Raw genomic sequence first — 23,016 nt, 5'->3', positions numbered from 1 at the left:
TCAACCAACTAAGCCACCCAGGAACCCCATGTTTTTAATAATTGAATAGATTGGATATATCAAAAAGCATCTCAGAAAGGATAGTTCTCTTTCAGATTGCATGTGTGTGCATATGTACCTATGGTATGAATTATTAAAATGTATTTGTTATTTGGGGTCACAGTCAAGAAAATATGAAGGCCTTGGCTTGGTCTACCACTTTCACGTGCCCGCTTACCCATTCCTAATCCATCTCTGCGTCTTTCAGTTCTTTTTCTAAAACCAGAATCTAATCATCTCACTACCCTGCTTAAGAGTCTTCACTGGCTTCCTGTTATCTCCTGGGTAAAGTCCACCCTCCTTAGCATTGCTTATAAGCTCCTTTATAATTTGAACCCAGGTCACCTCGGGTACCATTCTCCCTGCCCTGCCTTCCCTATGCCCACTTCGTACTCCAGCCACGTAGTGCCTCTTGCTTTTGTTCAGATATGCCTTCCTCTTTATCCTTCTACCTCACTATTCCTACTGCTTGGAATCCAGTCTCCAACATGTCATCTCATCTTTAAAGACAGAAATCAGAAATCACTGGTTTTAAGAAGCCCTTCCCAGATACCAGCTAGTCTGTCCTGCCTCTGTGCCTTTTTGTCAGAGAGCCTCCCCCAGCCTGATCCGGCGAGGGCAGGCGAGGCCCAAGGCTGTGTGTCGTGTGATTCTGTGGCCCAGGCTCAGCCCAGGTCCTGAGTGTGCTCTGCTAAACTGGCGTCACTGATTGAACTAACACACCACCACACTTCTGGTCTTTGGGGCTTTTTTTTTTTTAATCTTCCTATTTATTTAAATGCTTTCTAAAAATGTTTTTAGATATCAAAGACAGAATTAGATTGGTTCCTCGAAGATTTGGAAAAGGAAATTAAAAAGTGGCAACAGGAGAAAAAAGAAATCCAAGAAAATCTGAAAGCACTAAAGAAGAAAATGAAAAAGGTTTTAAATGCCAGTGAAACGTAAGTAACAATTGAAAGGCAATGATTTCTTATTATTGGGGCTTTTTTGTTGTTATTTTAACATTTCGATGTTTAGTTTCAGACTGTATCAGGTAAAGTACAAATTTAAATACTGTTTTCATGTCATTTTAGAGACCAGTTCTGTGGGGACTTATCTTACCTAAAATTTTTCCTTTAAACTACCATGTTTGCTGATAAAGCGGGGCTGTGAATGACCAAATAGCTGACTTCCTTCTAGTCAGGACACCTCCCCTTATTGCGAACATTACATCTTTGCCCCATTTTTTCCTTGTCTATAAAGTAAGGGGCTTAGTCTAGAGCTAAGGCTCTTTCCTGTACTAAGATTCTGTGATGATTATTTATAATTACTTTCATCCTGAACCTTTAAATTACTAAAATTTGGTCTTGTGGTATGAAGGATTTGGTGACGCATACAGGTAATACAGTTCTCAGGCAGGCCAAGTTTAAGATTCTCTGTGGTCCATTCCTAACCCCTCTCTTCTCTAGATGGTGGCATATCATATGATTCCTCAGCTTAATTGTTACCTACCACTGTGTAACAAGACACTCAAATTTGGTGGCTTATATTAACAGCCATTTTATGTGATCATGATCTTGGAACTGTGCTGAGTTCCGCTGGGCCGTTACACTGGTCTTCATGTGCCTGGGAATTGGCTCAGGGGCTGGGCTCAGCAGGATGCTGGGATGTCCTGGCTTTTTCTCTCGGTGTAGTTTCATGGCTGCTCCATTTCCAAGTAGCCTCTTCATGGGAGTTTTATCTCTATGGCCTCTCCATGTGGTCTCCAGCATGGTAGCCAGGCTTCGTATGTGGTGGCAGAGGGCTCGGGAGGGTCCAGGAGGGGAAGCTGCCGTGCCTCGTGAAGGTTCAGGCCCAGAACCGTCAGAGTATTACTTCCACCACGTTCTGTAGTCTAAAGCAAGCAGCAGGCCTCCTGGGGATTTAAGGGCATGAAGAAGGGGAGGCATGTCTTGTGGGGGCCACACTACCACTCTGACCTTTCAGGACATTGGTGCTTTTTCCATTTGCCATGCCACAGGATCAGATGACTTCATTATGGGTCTTGCTAGCATTAAATTTGGCAGTGTTTAACCCTTACAAGAACAGTGAAATATAAAACACTGCCTGTGTCTTGTCATTTGGCATCTGCTCAGAGTAGTTCCATCACAACACATGTGTGGAAATGATAACATCTGCAGAGCTCTGTACAGGACCCCCTGCCCCATCCAGAGTTTCATTTTCCACCGTTGCAGTTACCTGCAGTCAGTGGCAGTCAAGCTCAGATATTTCCCTTCTGACATATTGTCAGAGGGTCAGTAGTAGCCTAATGCTGTGTCACCTGCCTGTGTCACTCACCTCACCTCATCACATCACACAGGCATCTTGTCATTTCACATCATCACAAGAAGGCCGAGGACAGTGTAGTAAGACACTTTGAGAGAGACCACTTTCATTATGACTTTCATTACGGTGTAATTGTTCTTATTTATTATTAGTTATTGTATTAATCTCTTATTATGCCTAATTCATAACTTGAGCTTTATTATAGGTATGTACGTATAGGAAAAACATAGATTTGGTACAGCCCATGGTTTATCCCTCTCAGTATTTGAGCATGTCAGTAGTTAAGTTATTCAAAGATTCAGGAATATTTATATTTAATATAGATTTTTGTATGCTCAATTCAGATTTACTGTTAAACTAGACAAAATAAATGAGGTTATTAATGATAAGGAAAATTTTTTTTCTGTGCTAGCATAAAAATCCATTTCTGTTGAGGAACAAAGTTTTTATTGAATTTTTTCACTTTATTAATATATTTTTTGCTGTTTTCTATCCCCAGTTTAAAAATAAGCTATGGGCTTCTTTATGTGCTTTGCTCTTTGTACTTTCTAAATAAATGGTTTAAATCTAAAATTTTATACTTGAATTTTAAAGTAAAGCTTCTTTTTTATATTAAAACTTCTATGTAGTCTTAAGTTTTGAAGCAAAACTCTGATCAGAGGAATAATTGTATAATTAGGGGATTGATCCTAGAACAATGTAGGTTTAGGGGTGCTGAAAATCCCACACAGTCAAAAATCCACATTTAACTTTTGACTCCCCCAAAACTTAGCTTCTAATAGCCTCCTATTAGCCGGAAGCCTCACTGGTAACACAGTCAGTTAACACATATTTTGTGTGTTATATGTATTATATACCATATTCTTACAGTAAACTAGAGAAAACAAGTGTTATTAAGAAAGTCACAAGGAAGGGGTTTCTGGATGGTTCAGTTGCTTAATCATCTGACTCTTGATTTTGGCTCAGAGCATGATCTCACGGTTCATAAGTTTGAGCCCCACATCAGGCTCTGCGCTGACAGTGCAAAACCTGCTTGGGATTTCTCTCTCTCTGTGTCCCTCCCCCACTCACACCCTCTTTCTCTCTCAAAAGTAAATAAACTTTAAGTAAAAGGAAAGTCATAAGGAAGAGAAAATACATTTTTAGTATTATACTATATTGAAAAAAATTTGTGTATAAATGCTCCCAGCACACTTCAGACCTATGTTGTACAAGAGTCAACTGTACTTTAGTAAAGAAAAAAGTGTTTTTCAGGAAGTTTTAAATAAGAAAATGGTTTAGTAATCCAGATATCCTGGGTTTACATTCTGGCATACCATATGTTCAGATCTTTTCATATGCAGATCCCCTCCCCACCCTTGAAATTTGATCTTGCTGGGAGACTTTTTATTTATTTTTTAATTCAAGTTAGTTGGGGCACATGGGTGGCTCAATAGGTTAAGCGTCCACTTCAGCTCAGGTCAAGATCTCATGGCTTCTGGGTTCAAGCCCCGCATTGGGCTTTGTGCTGACAGCTCAGAACCTGGGGCCTGCTTCAGATTCTCTCTGCCCCTTCCCTACTCAGGCACGCGCCCTCTCTCTCGCTCACTCTCTCTCTCAAAAATAAAGATTAAAAAAATGTTTTTATTAAAATAAAAAAAGATTTACACTTTGTTTTGCAGGTTATCAGACTGGATATGTGTGTGTTAACTAGGCTGTATTTATTTTTGCGAGAGAGACAGAGTGAAAGTGGGGTAGTGGCAGAGAGAGAGACACACACAGAATGTGCAGCAGGCTCCAGGCTCTAAGCCCTCAGTGCAGAGCCCAACGCAGGGCTCAAACTCATGAACCATGAGATCATGACCTGAGTGGAAGTCGTACATTTAACCACCTGAGCCACCCAGGTGTCCCTATAAGTCCCACTTTAAAGATGAGAAGGCTGTTTCCATTTTGAATGAGAGCCACTGGTTATACCATTGATGACTGACAGCACCTATACTCCTCTGGGTCATGTAGAATCACCTGGAGGCACTCCTTGAAGTGAATTGAGATAGAGTGTGGTCTGTACTGCAATCATATGACCTAGGGTGAAGAAAAGGTTTCTGTCCTCTAGGCAGAAAGGTAAAAGGAAAATGACACAGATTCTTTGCCTATTTAGAAGATAATAGAAATGAAATAAAAATGTAGAGGTTTACAAATAATTCAAGATAAGTAGAATTTACTATGTGGGATTGTGTTTTTAAATACCCTTGAAAATTAATCAAAATTTGGTGATTTTCTTTCATAGGTATACCCAGAAAAACGATGGGAAGGATAAGGAACATGAATTACTTCTGGATCAGTCCCTTGAAATCAGGCAAATTAAGCTTAAATTTAATTTTACTGTCATCTTATACTTTTAATAATACCAGAGGCATCAGCACAGTAGGCTTCTAAATCTATTGTTGTGGCTTGTCTGTTTCTTTTAAATAATTATGTGTCTCTTATTTCTGTTTCTATTTTATTCTTTAATATTTAAATAAGTTTATTCTTTGAGTATTTTTATTTTATAGTGTTCGTACTATTTTTATTTTACATTGTCAGTATAAAAATCCTGAATTTATTCGGAGCACCTGGGTAGCTCAGTCGGTTAAACGTCTGACTTAGGCAGTTCGTTGGTTTGAGACCCAGCTCAGAGCCTGGAGCTGTTTCAGATTCTGTGTCTCCCCTCCTGTGCCCCTCCCCCACTCGTGCTCTCTCTCAAAATAAACATTTAAAAAAAATTCTTTTAACCCTGAATTTATTATTGTTGATTCACTGTTCTTTTCCTTTGAAGTCTTCTGAAACTAAAAATGTGTATGTCGTAAACAAGATTATATATATCTATTTTTGTTTATTTATTTATTTATTTTGAAGGGTGGGGTGGGGGGAGAGCTGGAATCCCAACAGGTTCCTCACTCTGCACTAAGCTCATTGTGGAGCTCAGTCTCACGTACAGCAAGTGCATAACCCGAGCCAAAATAATCAGATGCTTAACGAACTGAGTCACCCAGGTGCCCCTAAAAATGTATTTTCAGAACTTTTCTTTTGTGTTACTTAAGATAACAATCTCAACTTTATTATGGTGGTAGCTGTTCTACAATTTTATTAACAATTTTTATTACGAACCTGTAAACAGTTTTAACCTTTATTAATGGAAATAATGTTTTTATATATCGTGGACTTTTTTTTTTGTTAGCTCTTATAAACATATTGCCAGGATAACTTTGTATAGATCACTTTTTTCCTTTGGGTGATTTCCTTGTAATGTGTGTCAAAAGAGAATTTCCTGACTGGAAGGATGAGGGATGTTCTATAGCCAGATATATTATAGTCCACCTGCCCTCATAAAAGGGATGACCCAGCTTCACAGCATTTCCACCAAACACTCACTTTTTTTTTTTTTTTAAATGTTTTATTTATTTCTAGGAGAGAGAGACAGCGTGAGCAGGGGAGGGTCAGAGAGAGAGGGAGTCACAGACTGAAACAGGCTCCAGGCTCTGAGCCGGCAGTCAGCACAGAGCCCGACGCGGGGCTCGAACCCACGAACCGCGAGATCATGACCCAAGCGAAAGTCGGACACTTAACCGACTAAGCCACCCAGGCGCCCCCCCAAACACTCACTTTTAATTTTATAAGTTTCTTTGATCATTTGTGAAGCATAAAAAGCACATATGAGTGAATCTATGTGTCAGACACTAGGCAAGAAGTTATCCAAGTCATTCGATGTCATGATTTCAAAGCTAATGTGGCTTAAGCCTTTAGTTATCTATTTTTTTTTTCAAGAAGTTTTTTCTCATTAATATTTGCAGTGATACATTTACAAATGAGAAAATGAAAATAGAGGAGTGTATAAAGAAAGGGAAAGAGAATTATGAAGAGAGTCTTCAAAGAGCGGTGGCTGCAGAGGTGAGTCCAGGACATTTCAGTGACGGACAGATATGGCAAAATTGTTCGCTTTGTGCGGAATTACATATGAGACATAACAACGCAGCTGAAAAGTATGGAGTCTGACGGATGGCCTATCACCATAATCCTGTCTCCCAGAAAATAGCTGCTTTTTCCATGCCTGTCACTTTTTAATGTTTAACCCATGTGCTTACATTTTATTACACAGCTGTACTCATAGTGAACACCACATTTTGCAGTCTGCTTTCCTTATTTTTGTAATTCAGTAATTTTCCATGCTGTACACTTAAAATGTCTTCATTATCGGAGATCAAGTGATATGCCATGAAGTAGCCAAACATAAAACCTAAGAGCCAATACTAGAAGACGAACTTGAAATTAATCCATTCACTAAGGATATACTCTCAAAACAAAGAAGAAGAAAATGCTCTCCTCTTTCCTCACAAGAATATATACCAGTGTCCACATATTATTTGAGACATTACTGAGAAAAAAATCAAAATAATGATCTCTGGCTGTATTTTATTTAGTTCCCAAAATACCATTGTTTTTGTTTTCTCAATTGAGAAGAAATATTTGTTGATATATATATATCTATGATTATTCTGGGAAATTAAAAAAAAAAGACTTAGCTTATATAGTCCACAGACTTGGGGCTTTTGATTAAATACTGACTGTGCAGCTGTTTCTAAGGAAAGGATAGGGGAAGAAAAGCCCAAGTGCCAGTATACTGTGAGTCCTGTGCCTGCATGTACATTTATGAGCTTGTTCAGGTCCCATTTACCACCATTCGGCCAGCCTGTCTGCCCGGTTGGGCCCCGTGAAGCTTACTGACCCCTGTATTAAAAGAAAGCAATTCTGTATTTCTTGCAGTGCCTCTTACAAAAATGTCCCGTAGGCNATTCGTCCGTTGATGGACACTTAGGCTCTTTCCATGTTTTAGCTATTGTGGAGAGTGCTGCTATGAATCCAGAGGCTCTTGAAGCTCATACAGAGAACAACTTCTCTGAGGCCTTTGAATTTGATAGCGTGCTGCCTGGGGGTCCTTGTGCAGGCCCCCGGCCCTCTGCTTACCAGGGACAGGAGCTCAGATACCGCTCCTGAGGGTATACATGCCGGGAGCCTGGCTCCATGCCGGGACATGGCTTAAGCAGTGAGCCCTGTGGAAAGGTCAGTATCTGAGAAAAGTACTCTGTAAGGTAAAATAATTTTCCTGTCATTATGTTATTCTGTTTTCAAATCCACAAGTTTTCTTTAATTCATGTTCACTTGTGTGAAATTACCACATCATAAGGTTCTCGTGATTCTGTCATCATCTGTCATTTAAGGAAGAAACTTGAAAGCAGCTTAGAATGTTTACAATTTAACAACCTTAAAACAGTTTTTCACTTTCTGAAAATACTTCACTGTTATCTAATCTAACGGTAGGTATCTGTGCTTGAAAACTGGAAGGAGACGGAAGTGTACAAATTACAGATCCTGGAATCACAAGCAGAAGCGTATCTGAGGTACCTGAAGCCCCTGAGCAGGTACTGTGTGGGGTCCCAGGGTTCTTTCCGGTGTGTCATGTAGCAAGTCCACATTAGAGCTGCTTTGACAAAAACATGTTTATATTATTCAGGACCATTGTGTTTTTAATAGTTATACATCAATACATGTTCAGTTGTAGAAAAATCAAAATATACAAACCAAACTGATACAAATTATCCATAATTCTTTTTTTTAATGTTTATTTATTTTTGAGAGAAAGAGTGGGGGAGGAGCAGAGACAGAGGGAGAGAGAGAGAATCCCAAGCAGGCTCCGCACTGTCAGCACAGAGCCTGATGTAGGGCTTAGTCCCACGAACCATGAGATCATGACCTGAGCCAAAATCAGGAGTCAGATGCAAAACCAGCTGAGCCACCCAGACTCCCCTGATTATCCGTAATTCTTAATTGATATGTAACTAATTTGGAATTTGGAAGAAACCATTAAATATTTGGAAAAAAAAATTTTTATATAATTAAATACATATATATATATATATATACACACACACACACACACTAAGTAATATAAAGAAAACTTCCTTTCATATCCGTTATGACATTCCTCTAATCTAATTTGGAAAAGTTGAGTAGTATTCCAGCAACAAATGTGTCATGATTAGTGAACCCCCACTGTGGTGGTGTGTAGTTGGGTTTTTGCACACTCCATTAATAAAAGCTGCATTTCTGTGAGTTTCCTTGTTCCATTTTTATGCACATTAATCATTTCCATGCAATAAATTTCTGGAATGAACATCACATTTTCAAGCTTTTTAAACAATTACCTTCTGAAAGAACAATCACTTAACAGTCTTTGTGGTAGAGTACGGAAATGTCACTTCAAAAGATACTTATAGCCATTTTTTCAACTTTTCCATAATCTTGTTTTTGTTTGTTTGGCTTTGTTTTAGGAATAAGGTTTACCTGGGAATTCTAGAGGGTCTTCCTCAGTCTAGCCTCTAGCACTTTTCTGTGTGGATTTTCACACAAAGGATTATTTTTCATCTGGTCTTTTTATCATTCCACAGTTAGGTTTTCCATCCTTCCCTCTGCTTTTTGCCTTACATTTCAAACCCTTGGTGTCAAGCCAAAGGTTCTGTGGGTCATGGAAAAAGTTTGAATGTGTAGTTATTTCTTCAATTTTTAAATTTAGGGTTTTTTTCACATGAGAGAACCTTTCTAAAGAGACGAAAACCAGGACGCTGATTCGGGTTATAAGACTAGTGCAGCTGAAGTGGAGGCCCGGGGGCTCTCAAAGGCCAGCGTTTGGTTCTCATGCACTGTGGCGCTTCTGAGAAACGGAGATCTCAGACCTCCTTTTGTCAGCTTCCTTATTAAAGCTCATAGGAAACGTAGCTTCTTTCACAGGGATGCCGTGTTGACTCTCCCGTTCCACCAAAGGATAGTAAGAGGAAATGTCCTGGGTTTTCCTTAAGATGTAAAAAGAAAACCGGGCGCTCAGTCGGGCGCTCAGTCGGTTAAGTGCCTGGCTCTTGATTTCAGCTCAGGTCAAGATCTCAAGGTTTGTGAGATCGAGCCCCACCTCAGGCTCTCCATCAACAGTAAGGAGCCTGCTTGGCATTGTCTCTCTCTCCCTCTGTCTTTGGCACATCCCCGGTCACGCATGTTGCTTGTTCTCTCCCACTCTCTTTCCCTCTCAAAATAAACTTAAAAAGATGTGTCAAGAGAACTGACACAATCACAGATTGATAGTGTTCTCCGTCTTCCCAGTTAGGAGTTGGAAAGCTTGTCACTTTCAGTAAAGGTGCTGAGGTATAAACTTAACGGTCTGTCAGGCCCCGCCCTTTATTTTACAATAAGGATATACCTTTTATTGGAATGTTTCAAGTGTTCCAGGCTGCCTTTTAATGTTTTTTTTAATGTAAAAGCACCCTTTTATGTTAAACACAAGATGTTACATGAAAAGTGGTCAAATCTTCAAATTTAGGGAAAGAAATTAAAATTTAGGAGAATATTTGCTCTCTGTCCACCAGCTTGGGGGGGTTTGCTTAGATCAGTAATTAAGATTTCCCAAATTATTTCTAGTGGTGAGTCTGTAAGATACATAATTCTTTAAAAATACACTTTGGTGTGTATAATCATGTGAAATACATCTTTCACGTTTAAATGTTGTCATTTACACTTCAGTGCTTTTAACTTTTAAAACATTCCTAAAGTAGACATTAAACAATTTCATGGTTTTCTACTTTTTCAGTGATTCTGAAGCATATCCTGATATGGAGTCTGATGTACTTTCATGGGAATCATTTCTTTGTAAGGTTGGAAAGGAAATTGAGAAAGCAGAAGTAAGTTACAAAATATTTTCTGTCAAAACCTAGAAGATGATTATAGTTCTCAGGAGAGGCTTGTGTCATTGAAATTCTTTCTTTTTTGAGCTGTTAAGGATCATACATATTTTTTGTTGTAATTATTAAGAAGAGTTTATCCTGAAAGTAATGCTGTTTTCTTAATTAACGGTCTTAAACTCTGCCCTTCATTGTTAAGATTAGAGAGGCTCTATTTGATAAGACTGTAGTACATTGCAATTAATGAGGTCTCATTTTGAGTTTCTTTCCTTACAAGAAACAATTGTTCTGATACTTTGCATCTCCATTATATTCCCTGGAAAATTGTTGACCACTTGTAGATATATATAGTAAGGAAAAAAGTATTAATTGACAATTGTGATTTTCCCTGGGAATTTATTAGAAAAATTTAACACTTTTCCTTCTACCTACAGTCTCAATTTGAAGAACAAATTAAGGCAATTAAAAATGGCTCTCGGCTCAGTGAACTTTCTAGAGTGCAGATTCCTGACCTTTCACTTCCTGTCTGTAACACAGTAAGTCTGTCACATCTTTCTGTCACCACAGTTTCTTCCTTATGTGGCCAAAGTAGTTTTTTATTGTTTGTATTCTGGGAGCGGGAATGAGGTGGATTAATAATTGCCTTAATGTTTTCATTATTGGTGCTACTGGTTAACATTTCAAGCTTTATAATAAACATTCTTATATAAATGGAAGAGGAGTCTTTCTAAATCAGTGTCTAAGGACAAGACTGAAGTGAACATAAGGTTGGTATGTCTTTCTTTTCTGAATGCCGGTGTGTGTTTTCTGCATTTGAACGAATAATACAGGAGGAGCAGGTGCCTGTGATTTAGACTAGCTCTCTCTATTGATACCACCTCGGAGGCAGTCTTATTACTAGATATTTGGGGGCATAAGACCAAAATTAAGATCTGCTTCCTCATCAAATAGAGAGTACAGAGTGCTGTGCCTGAGACAGGCAGACATTTTGCTGGTTAAGTCTCATATTTTACTGCTATTTTGAGGTATTTGCTGATAAATCTTTGGAATAATAGTGATTGCCAAACCTGTCTCTGTATTTAAAAAAAATTTCTTTTAACGTTTATTTTAATTTTTTGGGGGGAAGACACACAGAACACGAGTGGGGGAGGGTCAGAGAGAGAGGGAGACACAGAATCCGAAGCAGGTTCCAGGCTCTGAGCTGTCAGGACAGAGCCTGATGTGGGGCTCGAACCCCTGAACTGTGAGACCATGACCTGAGCCAAAGTCGGGCACTCAACCGACTGAGCCACCCAGGCACTCCAGTCTTTGTATTTTAAACTATGCAGCACAGTAAAGAAAGATGTTAATTTGATATTGCGGACTTTAAAGTATGGCTACACCAGGTATCACTTTATTGTCTTCTGGGGGTACATTCTGCTTATTTAGACACAGAGCACATGTCAGCCAATGTGAAAATGAGTTAAGCCCAAAGGAGATCAGAGTGTAAGAATTTAAAGGACTCAGATTAGAGGTGGTTTCAGAATATTTTGGCTCAACGTTAAACCTGCTGGTGAAGTAGTCTGCTATAAGGAGACTGTTTTCGTAGCTCCTGATTTGCACCTTCCTGCTATTGCCAGACCTTTGCCTAGGCGGCACCTCAAAGCCTGGTCAAGGCGGCCCTCATTTGCCCCCTCACCCTTGTAGCCCTTCTGTCACATGCACTCAGTCTCCTTAACAGGTGACAGGCTCCCTACAGACAGAAGCCTGATCTCGAAAGTCTTCTGCTCGCCAGGACTTTGCACAGTAAGCATTCAACTTGTGATTTCAATCTGCCAAAAATGTTTTTAAACAAGTTTAGCCACCTTGAACTGAGAAAAATATTCTATTGAGACCCAGTTTCTTCTCTCCATAGAAAAACATTTTTCTCTCCATTGAACTGAGTAAGAAGTAGATCTTTATGTAGAATTAAATCTCACGTATCATTTATAGTGTTTCCAAGCTTTCGTGGCAGAATGGAAGGGAAAAAATGTGAGATCTCAACAGAATATTCACTATTAACTTTTAGTTCTAGCTTCTGTAATTTTATAAATATACCAAAAAATCTTAATATCCAAAACCTTGGGAACTCATAGAGTGCCAGGAACTTGAGTAATAAATATTACCCTAAAAAGTATTAGCTTTGTGTGTCATTTCTCCCGCATTCATTCATTGGGTATTTAGTGGTGATCAAGATTAGATGTGGTCTCTTCACTCAAAGGACATATGGGTTTGGGAAAAGAGAGATGTTAAGCCCATAATTATAAGTAACGTGTGCCAAGGTTTTTCATGGGAGCGTAAAACGCTACAGCAGCATAAATTAGGAGGCAGTAACCTGACGAAGAGGTCCAGACCTCAGCAGAAGATCCCTGTTGGAGGTCTCTGTGAGCCAGAGATCTGGAATAGGAATTAACCAGGCAAAAGGAAGACATGGGTGTGTGTTTGAGGAGGGCTGGATGGTGTGATATTTGGAGGGTCAGAGTGTTCAAATGGAAGGAACAGCATATTTGGAGGCTAGGAAAATAGAGAACACTCCTTTCATGGATATAAAAGAAGCCCAGTATGACAGGGGGGAGCTTTGGTGAGAAATATTATAAAAGTACCCAGGAGCCAGAACGATGGGAGGCTTACCCTGTAAGGTGTGTTTAGCAGTTTGACTTTTCCTGAGGTCACTAAGAAGCCACTGTAGGTTTCAAGTAAGGAGAGCCTCAGCTCTGATCCTAATGACTGTCCGCTTGTCCACAGTATGAAGTGAGAGAGGGGCTCACTGTCACTAGCCATGTTGTGGGTCAGAGAGTGGTAGTGGGTCTTGAGGGAGAGCAAGGTTCGGGACCAAGCTGAGCCCAATTTTGAAGACACTGAGTTCATGTGGCCTTGGAATCACCCAGTAGATTTGCCTAATTAGGGAGTTTGGATTTGCAGGTTTGAGTCTCAGGCAAATATTCTAGACTAGGATCTTGTAAAAAGTGGGCATTATCAGTACCTAGCACAGTGTCTGAGGCATCAGAGAATGTGAGATGTCCTGGGGAGAGGGTGTAGCAGGGAGTAGAGATTCACCCCCTCCCCCAACAGCATCATAAGGAGCGTCCACATTAAGGCACAAACAGGCATAAACACTGCACAGAGAGCTGGGAGGGAGTTCCAGAGAGGGAGAGGGAGGCCAGCAGTGTAGGGCCCAGGAGAGCTCATTTTAAAGAGGAGGTGACCAGCAGTTTTTTAAAAACAAAAACCATTTAAATTTTTGGATTCAAGTTTCCCATGTGCTTGAGCACCCAGGGTTATTATAGTCACGCTTCCTCGTCAGTCTTTGTCCACAGATGTTTCTCTTAGTGATCCAGCGACTGTGGTGTTTTCTTCCTAGATTCTCCCTCAGTTACCTCCTGAGTCTTTAAGCCAAGATGATCATGGAACCACCACGGCCGCCGCTTCTGCAGGCCATGGGCCTGGAAACCACACGACAGGTCCCAAGGATTCAAGTCTGGTCTCTGCCAGCGATGGCCCTGTGGGGACTTCTTCTCCCCCACGGTCAGGATCGCTCTCCTGTCAACCCGAAGTTGACCCGAGGCCAGAGTGTAAGAGCACAGGCCAGGAAACTCCGCCAAAACAAAGTCTTGTGGCAGATCAGAAGCTACCAGGACGTGCCACTCGGTCGAGCCAGTCTCCAAAAAAGCCGTTCAATAGTATTATTGAGCACCTGTCAGCGGTATTCCCATGTTACAGCAGGTACAGATATAAATGGTGTGTGACTCTGTTAAATACCTTATTGAACTGAGGTTTCCTGATCAGATAACATTTTGGCCAATTAGGGGCTAAAGTGGAAACAACTCCATAATTGTTTTATTCAGAAAGACAGGTGCTTCATTTCTTCCCTTTTTCGTAAACATAGAGGTGAGCGTTTTCAAACCAACCTTTCAGTGTGCGTAACTAGATTGAAAACACTAACACTGGTCATTCCACACTCATCAGAACCGGGGCAGTTTGCTTAGATTTGGTGAGGTCAGTAACCTGCTCCAGTCCTAGTTAGGGAATCCCTAAGTGAAGAACAAAGCTGCAGTGGTGCCTGGGCGGCTCCTGTTGGTTAAGCATCGGACACTTGGTTTCAGCTCAGGTCATGATCTCACAGTTTGTGAGTTGGATCCTCATGTGGAGCTCTGTACTGACAGCTGTAGAGCCTGCTTGGGATTCTGTCTGCCTCTCTCTCTCTGCCCCCTCCCCTGCTGTCTTTTCTCTTTCTCTGCCTCTCTCTCTCTCTGTCTCTCTCAAAATAGGGAGGAAAAAACCCTGCAAATCATTAGTTTAAATAATTTAGGGGAAGAGATACCACATAGTAAAGAAAGTGGCAGCAACTTTGACCTTGCTAGACACCTCTGATTTGTTAGAGGTGTGAGGTTGGAAAGACTAGATGTAATCTATTAGTGAATCGGGGCTGTGGGTGTGTTACAGAGGGTCCTGTGAGCGTCGGAGCACTGCTGTAGCAGCCAGCCGGGGTTTCCACCTCCAGCCTCTGGCCTTGCTCTCCAGCTTGGTGTGAAAGAGGACACATATTCCTTGTCTCAGCCAGGAGAGAAGGGAAGGCAGTATCTCTGGGATGCAGCTAGGAAGAGAGGAGGGCACATCCTTGGGTGACCCTCTGTGTCATGTTACTTCTGTCTTTGATATGATCTTAGTTACAGGTTTTGAAATTATACTTTTGAAACAAAATAGTGGTTAAATTATGATTGACTAGAATTAATGTTTTGCATCTGTTGGCGGAGCCCTGCTTATTTGAAAATAGATATGTGCACTTGGGCATATTTAGCCCTGACTAAGTTTGAGAAACATTGTAAGTTTTCTCAATAGCAGTTCCCATGCCAATTGTAAAAATATTCAAGTTATAATTAACGAAGATACCTTAGAAATAAATTGTTTGCAATCCTAAATTTGGGAATGTTTAAACCACCGAATAGAAACGCATCCTAATTTTCTGAAAGTTAAGACACTTGAGGTATTAGTGCTGCAAATATCAAGTTCCTGTTGATTAATGGTTTAATTCCATCCACTGGTACTTGTGAGAAATTCAGGCTTTGAAAACCTTGTCAGATTTTCTTAAGGAAGATAGTCAGCAAATCTGATTTCCTCTTAGATAGAAAGAGAGTTTATTGATTTCAAGTCAGAACCAATGTTTTCTGATCAGTCAGTGATGTGGCATAAATCTACAATACACCCATGCTGTAGGAAGTCAGGTTTCTAGGTAGAGATGGGTATGTCAAGTAGATCTAGTGATACACTGTTATTTTGACATTCTAGTTAAATAAATATTTAGAAGTATTGGAATTTCCGTAACTACTTAGAAAGAGTGATCCAGCTGCTTTTATATACCGTTGCTATTGTTTACAAATTTATTTTGTTTGCATGTATTTGGTCTGTTTCTTTTAGCTGTTGGGTTAATATCGGCACACAGTATTTCTTCACAGTAGAAAACTTTGACTTTCTTTTGTCATTTATCTCCACTTTGTCTTTTTAGCACCGAGCTTGCTGGTTTTATTAAAAAAGTACGAAACAAGAACAAGAACTCGCTGTCAGGATTGAGTATTGATGAAATTGTCCAAAGAGTGACAGAACACATTCTAGATGAACAGAAAAAGAAAAAGGTCAGTGTTTCATCCAGATACAATAAAATGGTCCATTTTATTTATAAAATAAGAATTTATAATCAAAAAAAGAAATGTGTCCAATCAAATGTGGAGAACACTTTAGTAAAGACAGAAGGTGGGCAAGCTTTTGGGTTACTGAACTTGCTTCTCCACCCCCTGCATTGTCCCTGCAGCCAGCTTCCGGAAAGGACAAGAGGTTGCCTGAGCCCAGCTCTGCACAGAGCCCATCCTCCGTGACTGCTGGTCCATCGCCTAAAACCAAGGGACAGAAGACAGAAGATACCCCTGTGAGTATTGTACTTGTGGAGTCAGTTTGGTTTTTCTAATGAAGAAGAAGAAAGAATAAAATCTAATAATTTTAGCTCCATTCTCTTCATTTCTAGATTTAATTTATTTGATCTTAAAAGGGGCCCCTGGCTGGCTCAGTCAATGGTGTGTGTGACTATTAATCTCAAGGTCATGCGTTTGAGCTGCACGTTGGGCGTGGAGTCTACTTAAAAAAAAAACATTAGAAACCAAATTTAGATGTTCTTGAGTTTCCATTAAAACAGTCTGTAACCGGTGACCCCATCTCTGCTTTTATGGGAGCTTGGAGTGCCTGTTGGAAGAAGTGCCTCTGCGAGGAAAGTTCCGACTACATTGTGGAAACTGGGCCTGCAGACAGTCAAGTACAAGTTAATTTTTTATATCACAGGTGATATTTTCAACAGTTGGGGGAAAAGATTTTTGGATCATTTTCTGCCATGTCACCACGGGCTTTGGAATCACACAGACTTGGTTCTGTCACTTAGTGACACGGTGAGCTCAGCTCTTACCTGCTTGTTGAGGCTGTTACCTGGATGAAGTGCTACAGTCGAATTACCAGGGTCTAGCTGTGTGTCCAGGTCTGGCTGCTTCCTTTCCCTCTCCCCGTGAGCGTCTGGAGGGGATGAGGGTGGGGGACACTAGAATGGGCTGAACTTGCCTTTAATTTGATACACAGATTTTAAATGTTTATTGTTCATTTAGACAATATGAATGTTACCATTATATAGATCTTTTTACAAAGTACTGTGGCATCTATGATCTCAATTGAGAAGACATTGTAATGGTCTCTGTAATGAGGAAACTGAGGCACAGATGATTCCTGCAGCTTGCCCACATTCCCTCATTTGATCTGGGTGTGCAGCATGTAATTCCCTGATCCTCGCCACACGGACCCAGCTGACACCAGGGACTGTGTACTCGGGACCAAACGTGGTTGGAAGAGAAGCTGTCACCTGCGTGGCCCAAGGCCATAGGCTCCAGATTGATTCTGGTGTAAAGCATGTCTTTTCCCTTTTGTCCAACTGTGGTATCAGAGTTTAGATGAAATCAAAATTGCAAGAGATTATGGCCCCGTAGCGGAGTCAGCGATGCATGACTGCACACATTACTAGTTTGCTGACTTGTACTAAGCAGTGAATCTTTTTGTGAACAGGAGGTTTTTATTCTCCTGTACATTTTCATTTCCCACTGTTCTTTGGAGGTTTTCCAGACCTCATGCACTCAGTTCCCAGAGCGTCTAACTCCAGTGAGAAAGCTTGTGAGCATGCAGAGCGTTCTCAGNCCCTCCCGCCAGGTCCTCAGAGCATCCTCAGGGACAGCCCCACCCCCAGACGGACCGCAGCCCCCTTCAGGAGAGAGATCTGCTTCACAGTTGATGTTGATAGGAGTAAAGCTGTAAAAGTTGATCTACGAGGAAAAAAATGTATTCAGACGGGACTTAGTTTGATCATCATAGGTAGTTATTTAAAAATTAAAAGTAGTTTGCTTTATTTTTAAATTAAAACACCAGTATGTGTTCATACTGGGAAATACAAATAAAAAGCATTTAAAGCATCCCAAACCCAGTCTTTAAGGTAACCAATGTTACGAGGCTGTTCTTTGTTTTTCTGAACTCTCGTGTGTGTGTGTATGTGTGTGTGTGAAGTTAGTCAAAACTGTGCATACTTTTTGTGCCTCTTTTTTCCCACTGAGATATGTATCGTACCCATCTTTCCGTGCTAGGAAATAGTCAAGTTAACTGGGTTTTTGAGCCAAACCTAGCTCTGAGCTCTGCAGAGCCTTAACCGACCCTCTGTTGCTTCCCTGACCCTCCCATCCGGGTCGCGGAGAGGAGCTAGAACACCTCACTCTGCTGCGTCTGCCCGTCACCCCCGGAGGAGAGACAGAAAACCCCATTCAGCAGTTCAGCGTCTTCAGGGCCTTTTGCCCCCGTGTGTCTCCCTGACCTTAATCCCAGGGCTCCTTCCACGCACTTGCCTGACGGTTGACGGAGAATCCGTTTGGGGCCGGGTTCCTTGTCGGTTGCCAAGGTTATAGAAGAATGAGCTCCTTCCTGCCCTCAGCGTGCTCGTGCTCGGAGTTGAGAGGGGTGGGGGACTGGAAAGTACTGGTGCCGTGTGGGTAGGTGCTGTGAGTTGTATGGAGAACTTGTGCCTGGTGTCCTGGGTGGCGCTCTGGCTCTGCTGTCCCAGAAAATGCCGTCTGCGCTCACCAGACTGTGTGCCGCTGCAGCTGGAGACTCCCACTCAACCCAGTGCGCCCTGCACGGTCCCTGACCTCCGTGTTTGCTGAGCGAACTGTCAGTTTGTTTTGTTTTGATTTGCGCACTTAACCCACATTCATAGAACTTTAGAAAATACCAGGGGGAGAAGTTAAATCTCTCTGAACTGAAAGTAACCACTTGTCCACATTCTATATGTTTACAGCCTCTTTACTGGGTTATCTCTCCCTACACCCATTCTCTTTATTTTTAAAAAATTGTGTGATTATATAATATGTACTGTTTTGTGACTTGCTTTTATTCAGATTGTCCTGACCAGCTGTTTGTGTCAGGAATCGTGCACTTCCATGATTTCAGTCCACCCCACAGCAGTTTATAGTATTCTTACCATAGTTTAGGTGTGAGATGGGATAATTAGAAATTTATAGTGATTTCATGGGAATCTGTCAACCATATAAAATGTTTTTTCTCTGAGAAAATTAGAACTTTAAAAGTGTATTTTTTCTTTTGTATGTTTATGGGTTTTTTTTAATGTTTATTTTTGAGAGAGAGAAAGCACACACATCTGCACGTGCGTGAGGGAGCATCAGAGAGAGAGGGAAACCAAGAATCCAAAGCAGACTCCTCGCTGTCAGTGCAGAGCCCAACATGGGGCTTGAACTCACGAACCGGTAGATCATGACCTGATCTGAAGTCGGGCACTTAACTGACTAAGCCACCCAGGCACCACCCATGTTTATATTTTTTCTTAAATGCTGTTAAAAAAATAAGTTGTTCCCAACTGAGGGTTACTGGTGAGGNGGGGGGGAGGGGAGGAATGGGCTAATGGGTGATGGGCATTAAGGAGGGCGCTTGCTGGGATGAGCACTGGGCATTACATTTAGGGGATGAGTCCATAAATTCCATTCCTGAAACCATTATTACACCGTATGTCAACTAACTTGGATTTAAATTTTAAAAATAAGGGCACCTGGGTGGTTCAATCAGTTAGGCGTCCAACTTGGGCTCTGGTCATGATCTCATGTCTCATGGGTTAAATAAAGCCCCACTTCGAGCTCTGTGCTGACAGCTCAGAGCCTGAGAGCCTGGAGCCTGCTTTGGATTCTGTGTCTCCCTCTCTCTTTGCCTCTCTCTCCCTCTCTTTCCCTCTGTCAAAAATAAAATTTCTTTTAATAAATAAAAATAAAAAATAAGTTGTACGGTCAGCCTGCTTAGCTGTAATTGGGAGTAATTTGCCACATTAATGACCACAGTGCTTGAAGTCCACTTGTAGGAAGAGCTCATGTAGTAAATAAAAAGTTATTCTTTTTAGTTATTCTTTTGGAATACGTTTGTTCCCACAGGCATCAGGTGCAGCTTCCTGTGAAATATGCCATGAGGTATTCAGATCCAAAAATGTGCGTGTACTAAAATGTGGGCACAAGTTTCACAAAGGGGTAAGGATTCTCTTTGGCCATCCTCCTATCGTGTAATTTGACTGTGAAGTATTTTGAAAATGGAAAGGAACTTTTTTCCCTAGGTGGCAATACTTCTTGTGTTTTCAAAGCATTTTCTTTATGAGCCAGTGTTTCTTGTCTCCCTTTCCAAAGACTGCTGCTGTGGTGGAGGGGGTGGGGGGAGAGGCCTCCTGGGGTGTGGGGCTCTGCACACCGTCCTTTCCATCCATCACATAGTGGGCGGAGGAGGACAGTCCTAGTTGGCTCCATCAGTCATCTTGGTTGGTGCTGAAATTCAAAATAATACTAGTTTTCTGAAAGGTAGTTTCTTGTACATATGGCTGAATTGGTGCACAGTGCAAGAGTTTATTAGTTTCGTGCAGTGTATGAAGTTTGACATTTTAGAGGAGAAAAGCTAAATTTAACTGAATCCATTGTGCCTGATTCTGGAAGATTCTGGTTTGTATCCTCCTAAGATCCGTGGGTAGCTGTTTTGGTCACTGTGAGCACTCATTCTGCACCCCTGCTGCTGTCTAGAACAGGTCAGGTCTCTGCCATGTCTGTTTATTAATCCCTTGAGGAAAGGGATAGATACAATATACTTACTAGGAGGAGTCGAGACCGCTTGCAGTCTCTTACATGGCCTGTCTCGTGCGGGTATAGGGGTGTGTGCCCGCGCTTCCAGACCTAACACACGTTCCCAGCTCGGTAGCAGCAACACACCAGCCAGGAGCAACTTGGGACCCCAGTGGGTAGACAGACATCAGTCAAGGCTGCAGTGTGCAGGCTGGTGGGGTGTACAGGGTCCAAGACCAGTCAGGAGAGGATCGGTTAAATATTGGCTGAGAGTCCCAGGGCCAAGAAGATGCCAGCCTCTGGAACCCAGGGCATTGAAATGCCAGGGCTGAAGCTGGAGTGTGGGGCAACTGGAGGGGCAAGGCCGTCCCCCTGAGGTCAGTTCGGAGGCCCAGAGTTCATGAGTCAGATCCTGAGGTGAGACGCTGTGTTCCTGAGGCTTGGGGCACACTCCTAGCTTGGGTAGGCTTCCGTGTTCCTGAGTGTTGGGCCGCTGCAGGCCCCTCCAGATCCCTCCAGACTTGGAAGTGAAGTTGACCATGTCCGTTGAGCAGCACGGGAGAGCTCAGGCCCCATATGCTCCTTAAGACACTGACTGATTTTGTCTTCTCGTTTTCAGTGCTTTAAGCAGTGGCTGAAAGGGCAGAGCACTTGCCCGACCTGCCTTGATCAGGATCTCCTGTAAGAAGAATAGCCGGCACCTTCTGGAAGAGGCCAGCCTGCTTTCCTAGCTAGTCACGGTTCACTGAAGAGCCGTTTACTGGTTTGTTGAATTGGAAGAAAAACCGTATATTACTTCTGGTATAAAAGGCAAACACTTGAAGATGCTTTGCACTGTGTGTCACAGCGCTAATAAAGGGAAATCTTTAATATAGTTGATAGTAATTTCCCTGCTCTTATTAAACACCTTGATCATAGCAAACAGTGGCTAGTAAAATTACATGTAGCCACTTTCCTCAGTTGTTGGGGCTGCTTGCAGAGGTGCTTTCTGAGAGAGGCTTCTTTTGGAAAGTGTTGGGAGCACCTCAAAGCAGTACTTGAATTGTGAGTATTCTGACCTGTCAAAGTGCCCCAGGTTAAAATTTTTACAAGTCAGTATTCCTTATAAAATGCCTACATTTTTCCTCAGAGATTCTGCACTTAAATTGGCATAAGCGAACACCCTTTAATAATCTGTAGTAAATGATAACATATTGACTGATTTAAACCAAAAGATTCAAATCCCCTTTTCATGAAACACGATGTGATTTTGCTTTTTCAGTTCATTATTTTATATCCCCAGTAGATTTATAAAGGACTTATTTTTCATCACCTAAAGATATAATTTAATTTTTGAAAATTGGTTACAAACACTTTCTTATTAGTGTTAGCCAAGACTTTTTTTGCCCTGAAAATTGAGGCTACATATTTACACCCCAGCCCTGCACTTGGGAGTTGTTCTTTCAGTCCCTTACTCCTACGAGCAGCATTTGTCCTTCTTCATGACGACACGTTTGGGTATCTCTGTCTGACGCATAGTGGGCACAATGGGGAAATAGTTTCGTCATTCCCCTCCCTGTCCCACCACCAGAGAGAGGTCCTTGTGTAATTAGACAATCCTGAGGTGTCCGTGTTTTGCTCACTCCGTGTGTGACATTTGCGTGGAGTAATGCATGCACTCTTGCACTCTGGTGTGAGAACAAAACTCTACATTAGAATCTGTCAAAATGCTAGAGAGCTTTCGTGGCTTATAAACCGTGGTAAATACAGAACCACAAATTGTGGATACATTCCATTTCTCTCGGACATCAAAAAATGTTTTTTGTCGTGTTCTTTGTTCCCCTGGAAGCTCACAGTCCCAAGCTCGTGAGCTGACTTGGTCACCTTCTTCAGCCTTGGTTCCCCGTGAGTTTTGATGTCGTGGTGACTTAGTCCATTGAAGCTCACTCTGTAGTTTGAAGCAGATTCCCATTGAGGGTCCCTGAAACATTGTCTGCACGTTCCTAATACCTGAGAGCTGAAGACAGGAACATATGTAGGGACCAGCGTGTAGCAGCGGACACAGAGGAAAAGAGCAGCTGGAGAGTGAGAAAATGTATTTTGTACACCAAACAAATACTTGTGAACATGCCTCACCCATGTCCTGTTGTAAGTTTCAAAATAAAAAGCACTCTAAAATAACATCAGCTTACTGTCAGGCTTGTCTGTCCTTTCTCAAGTAACTTTTTAAAAGGATTCTACTAGAAAATTGACACATACATACGTGCACAGGGGAAGAGTTTGGTGGTCCTGTATAAGAAAGACTTTGTTAGATTAGGAAATAGAATTCCTCAGCGTAGCCCAGACTGTGGGATGTGAACAAGTGGACAAGAGAGCAGAAGAAATCAAATCTCCTCAAAGTCATTTAACAAATAACAGCCTTGTCCTGAATCTACCTAAGATAACTGTGGACACTGTGATGGTACAACAAAGGAAAATGGAAACTGTGGCTTTCACCACACACGAGCAGTTCTGAGGCCACCTCTCTGGTCACTTTGGATTTAGGACCAAGGCTCTCTGGTTGGTACGGGGGCATGGGAGGGGGTCTGAGCAAGTCCAATCCTAGTGGAGAAGGTGTGTGATCCCAGCTCCCTGGTTTGGGGTCCGAACTGGGTTCTTTCACTCTGTCGTTGCCTCTGGGTGATACTGTCTCTTCCTACTTCCTCTTAAGGAGTGAATGAAAGGGATAAATTATTCAGCAAAAATGCAGAAATTAAACGACACTT

General features: G+C 41.6%; 1 protein-coding gene across 4 annotated transcripts in view; it reads left to right on the top strand.

Annotated features, from left to right (window-relative positions):
- TTC3 (tetratricopeptide repeat domain 3) overlaps window positions 1-22,434 on the top strand; it is a 122,462-nt gene extending 100,028 nt beyond the window's left edge. For all 4 annotated transcript variants that reach the window (XM_077765454.1, XM_077765453.1, XM_077765455.1 and 1 more), the window contains 11 exons: window positions 841-980; window positions 4,610-4,678; window positions 6,153-6,249; window positions 7,678-7,778; window positions 9,992-10,082; window positions 10,517-10,618; window positions 13,462-13,823; window positions 15,604-15,730; window positions 15,907-16,020; window positions 19,604-19,696; window positions 20,892-22,434. In XM_077765454.1, coding sequence (XP_077621580.1) covers window positions 841-980; window positions 4,610-4,678; window positions 6,153-6,249; window positions 7,678-7,778; window positions 9,992-10,082; window positions 10,517-10,618; window positions 13,462-13,823; window positions 15,604-15,730; window positions 15,907-16,020; window positions 19,604-19,696; window positions 20,892-20,957 — 1,362 coding nt within the window. In that variant the 3' untranslated portion in view covers window positions 20,958-22,434. The remainder of the gene's footprint in view (window positions 1-840; window positions 981-4,609; window positions 4,679-6,152; window positions 6,250-7,677; window positions 7,779-9,991; window positions 10,083-10,516; window positions 10,619-13,461; window positions 13,824-15,603; window positions 15,731-15,906; window positions 16,021-19,603; window positions 19,697-20,891) is intronic.
- The last annotated feature ends 582 nt before the right edge of the window (window positions 22,435-23,016 follow it).

The sequence above is a fragment of the Crocuta crocuta genome, unplaced genomic scaffold, assembly GCF_008692635.1.
Source record: "Crocuta crocuta isolate KB4526 unplaced genomic scaffold, BGI_CrCroc_1.0 scaffold84, whole genome shotgun sequence".
NCBI lineage: Eukaryota > Metazoa > Chordata > Mammalia > Carnivora > Hyaenidae > Crocuta > Crocuta crocuta.
This window is presented reverse-complemented; position numbering and strand designations above follow the sequence as displayed.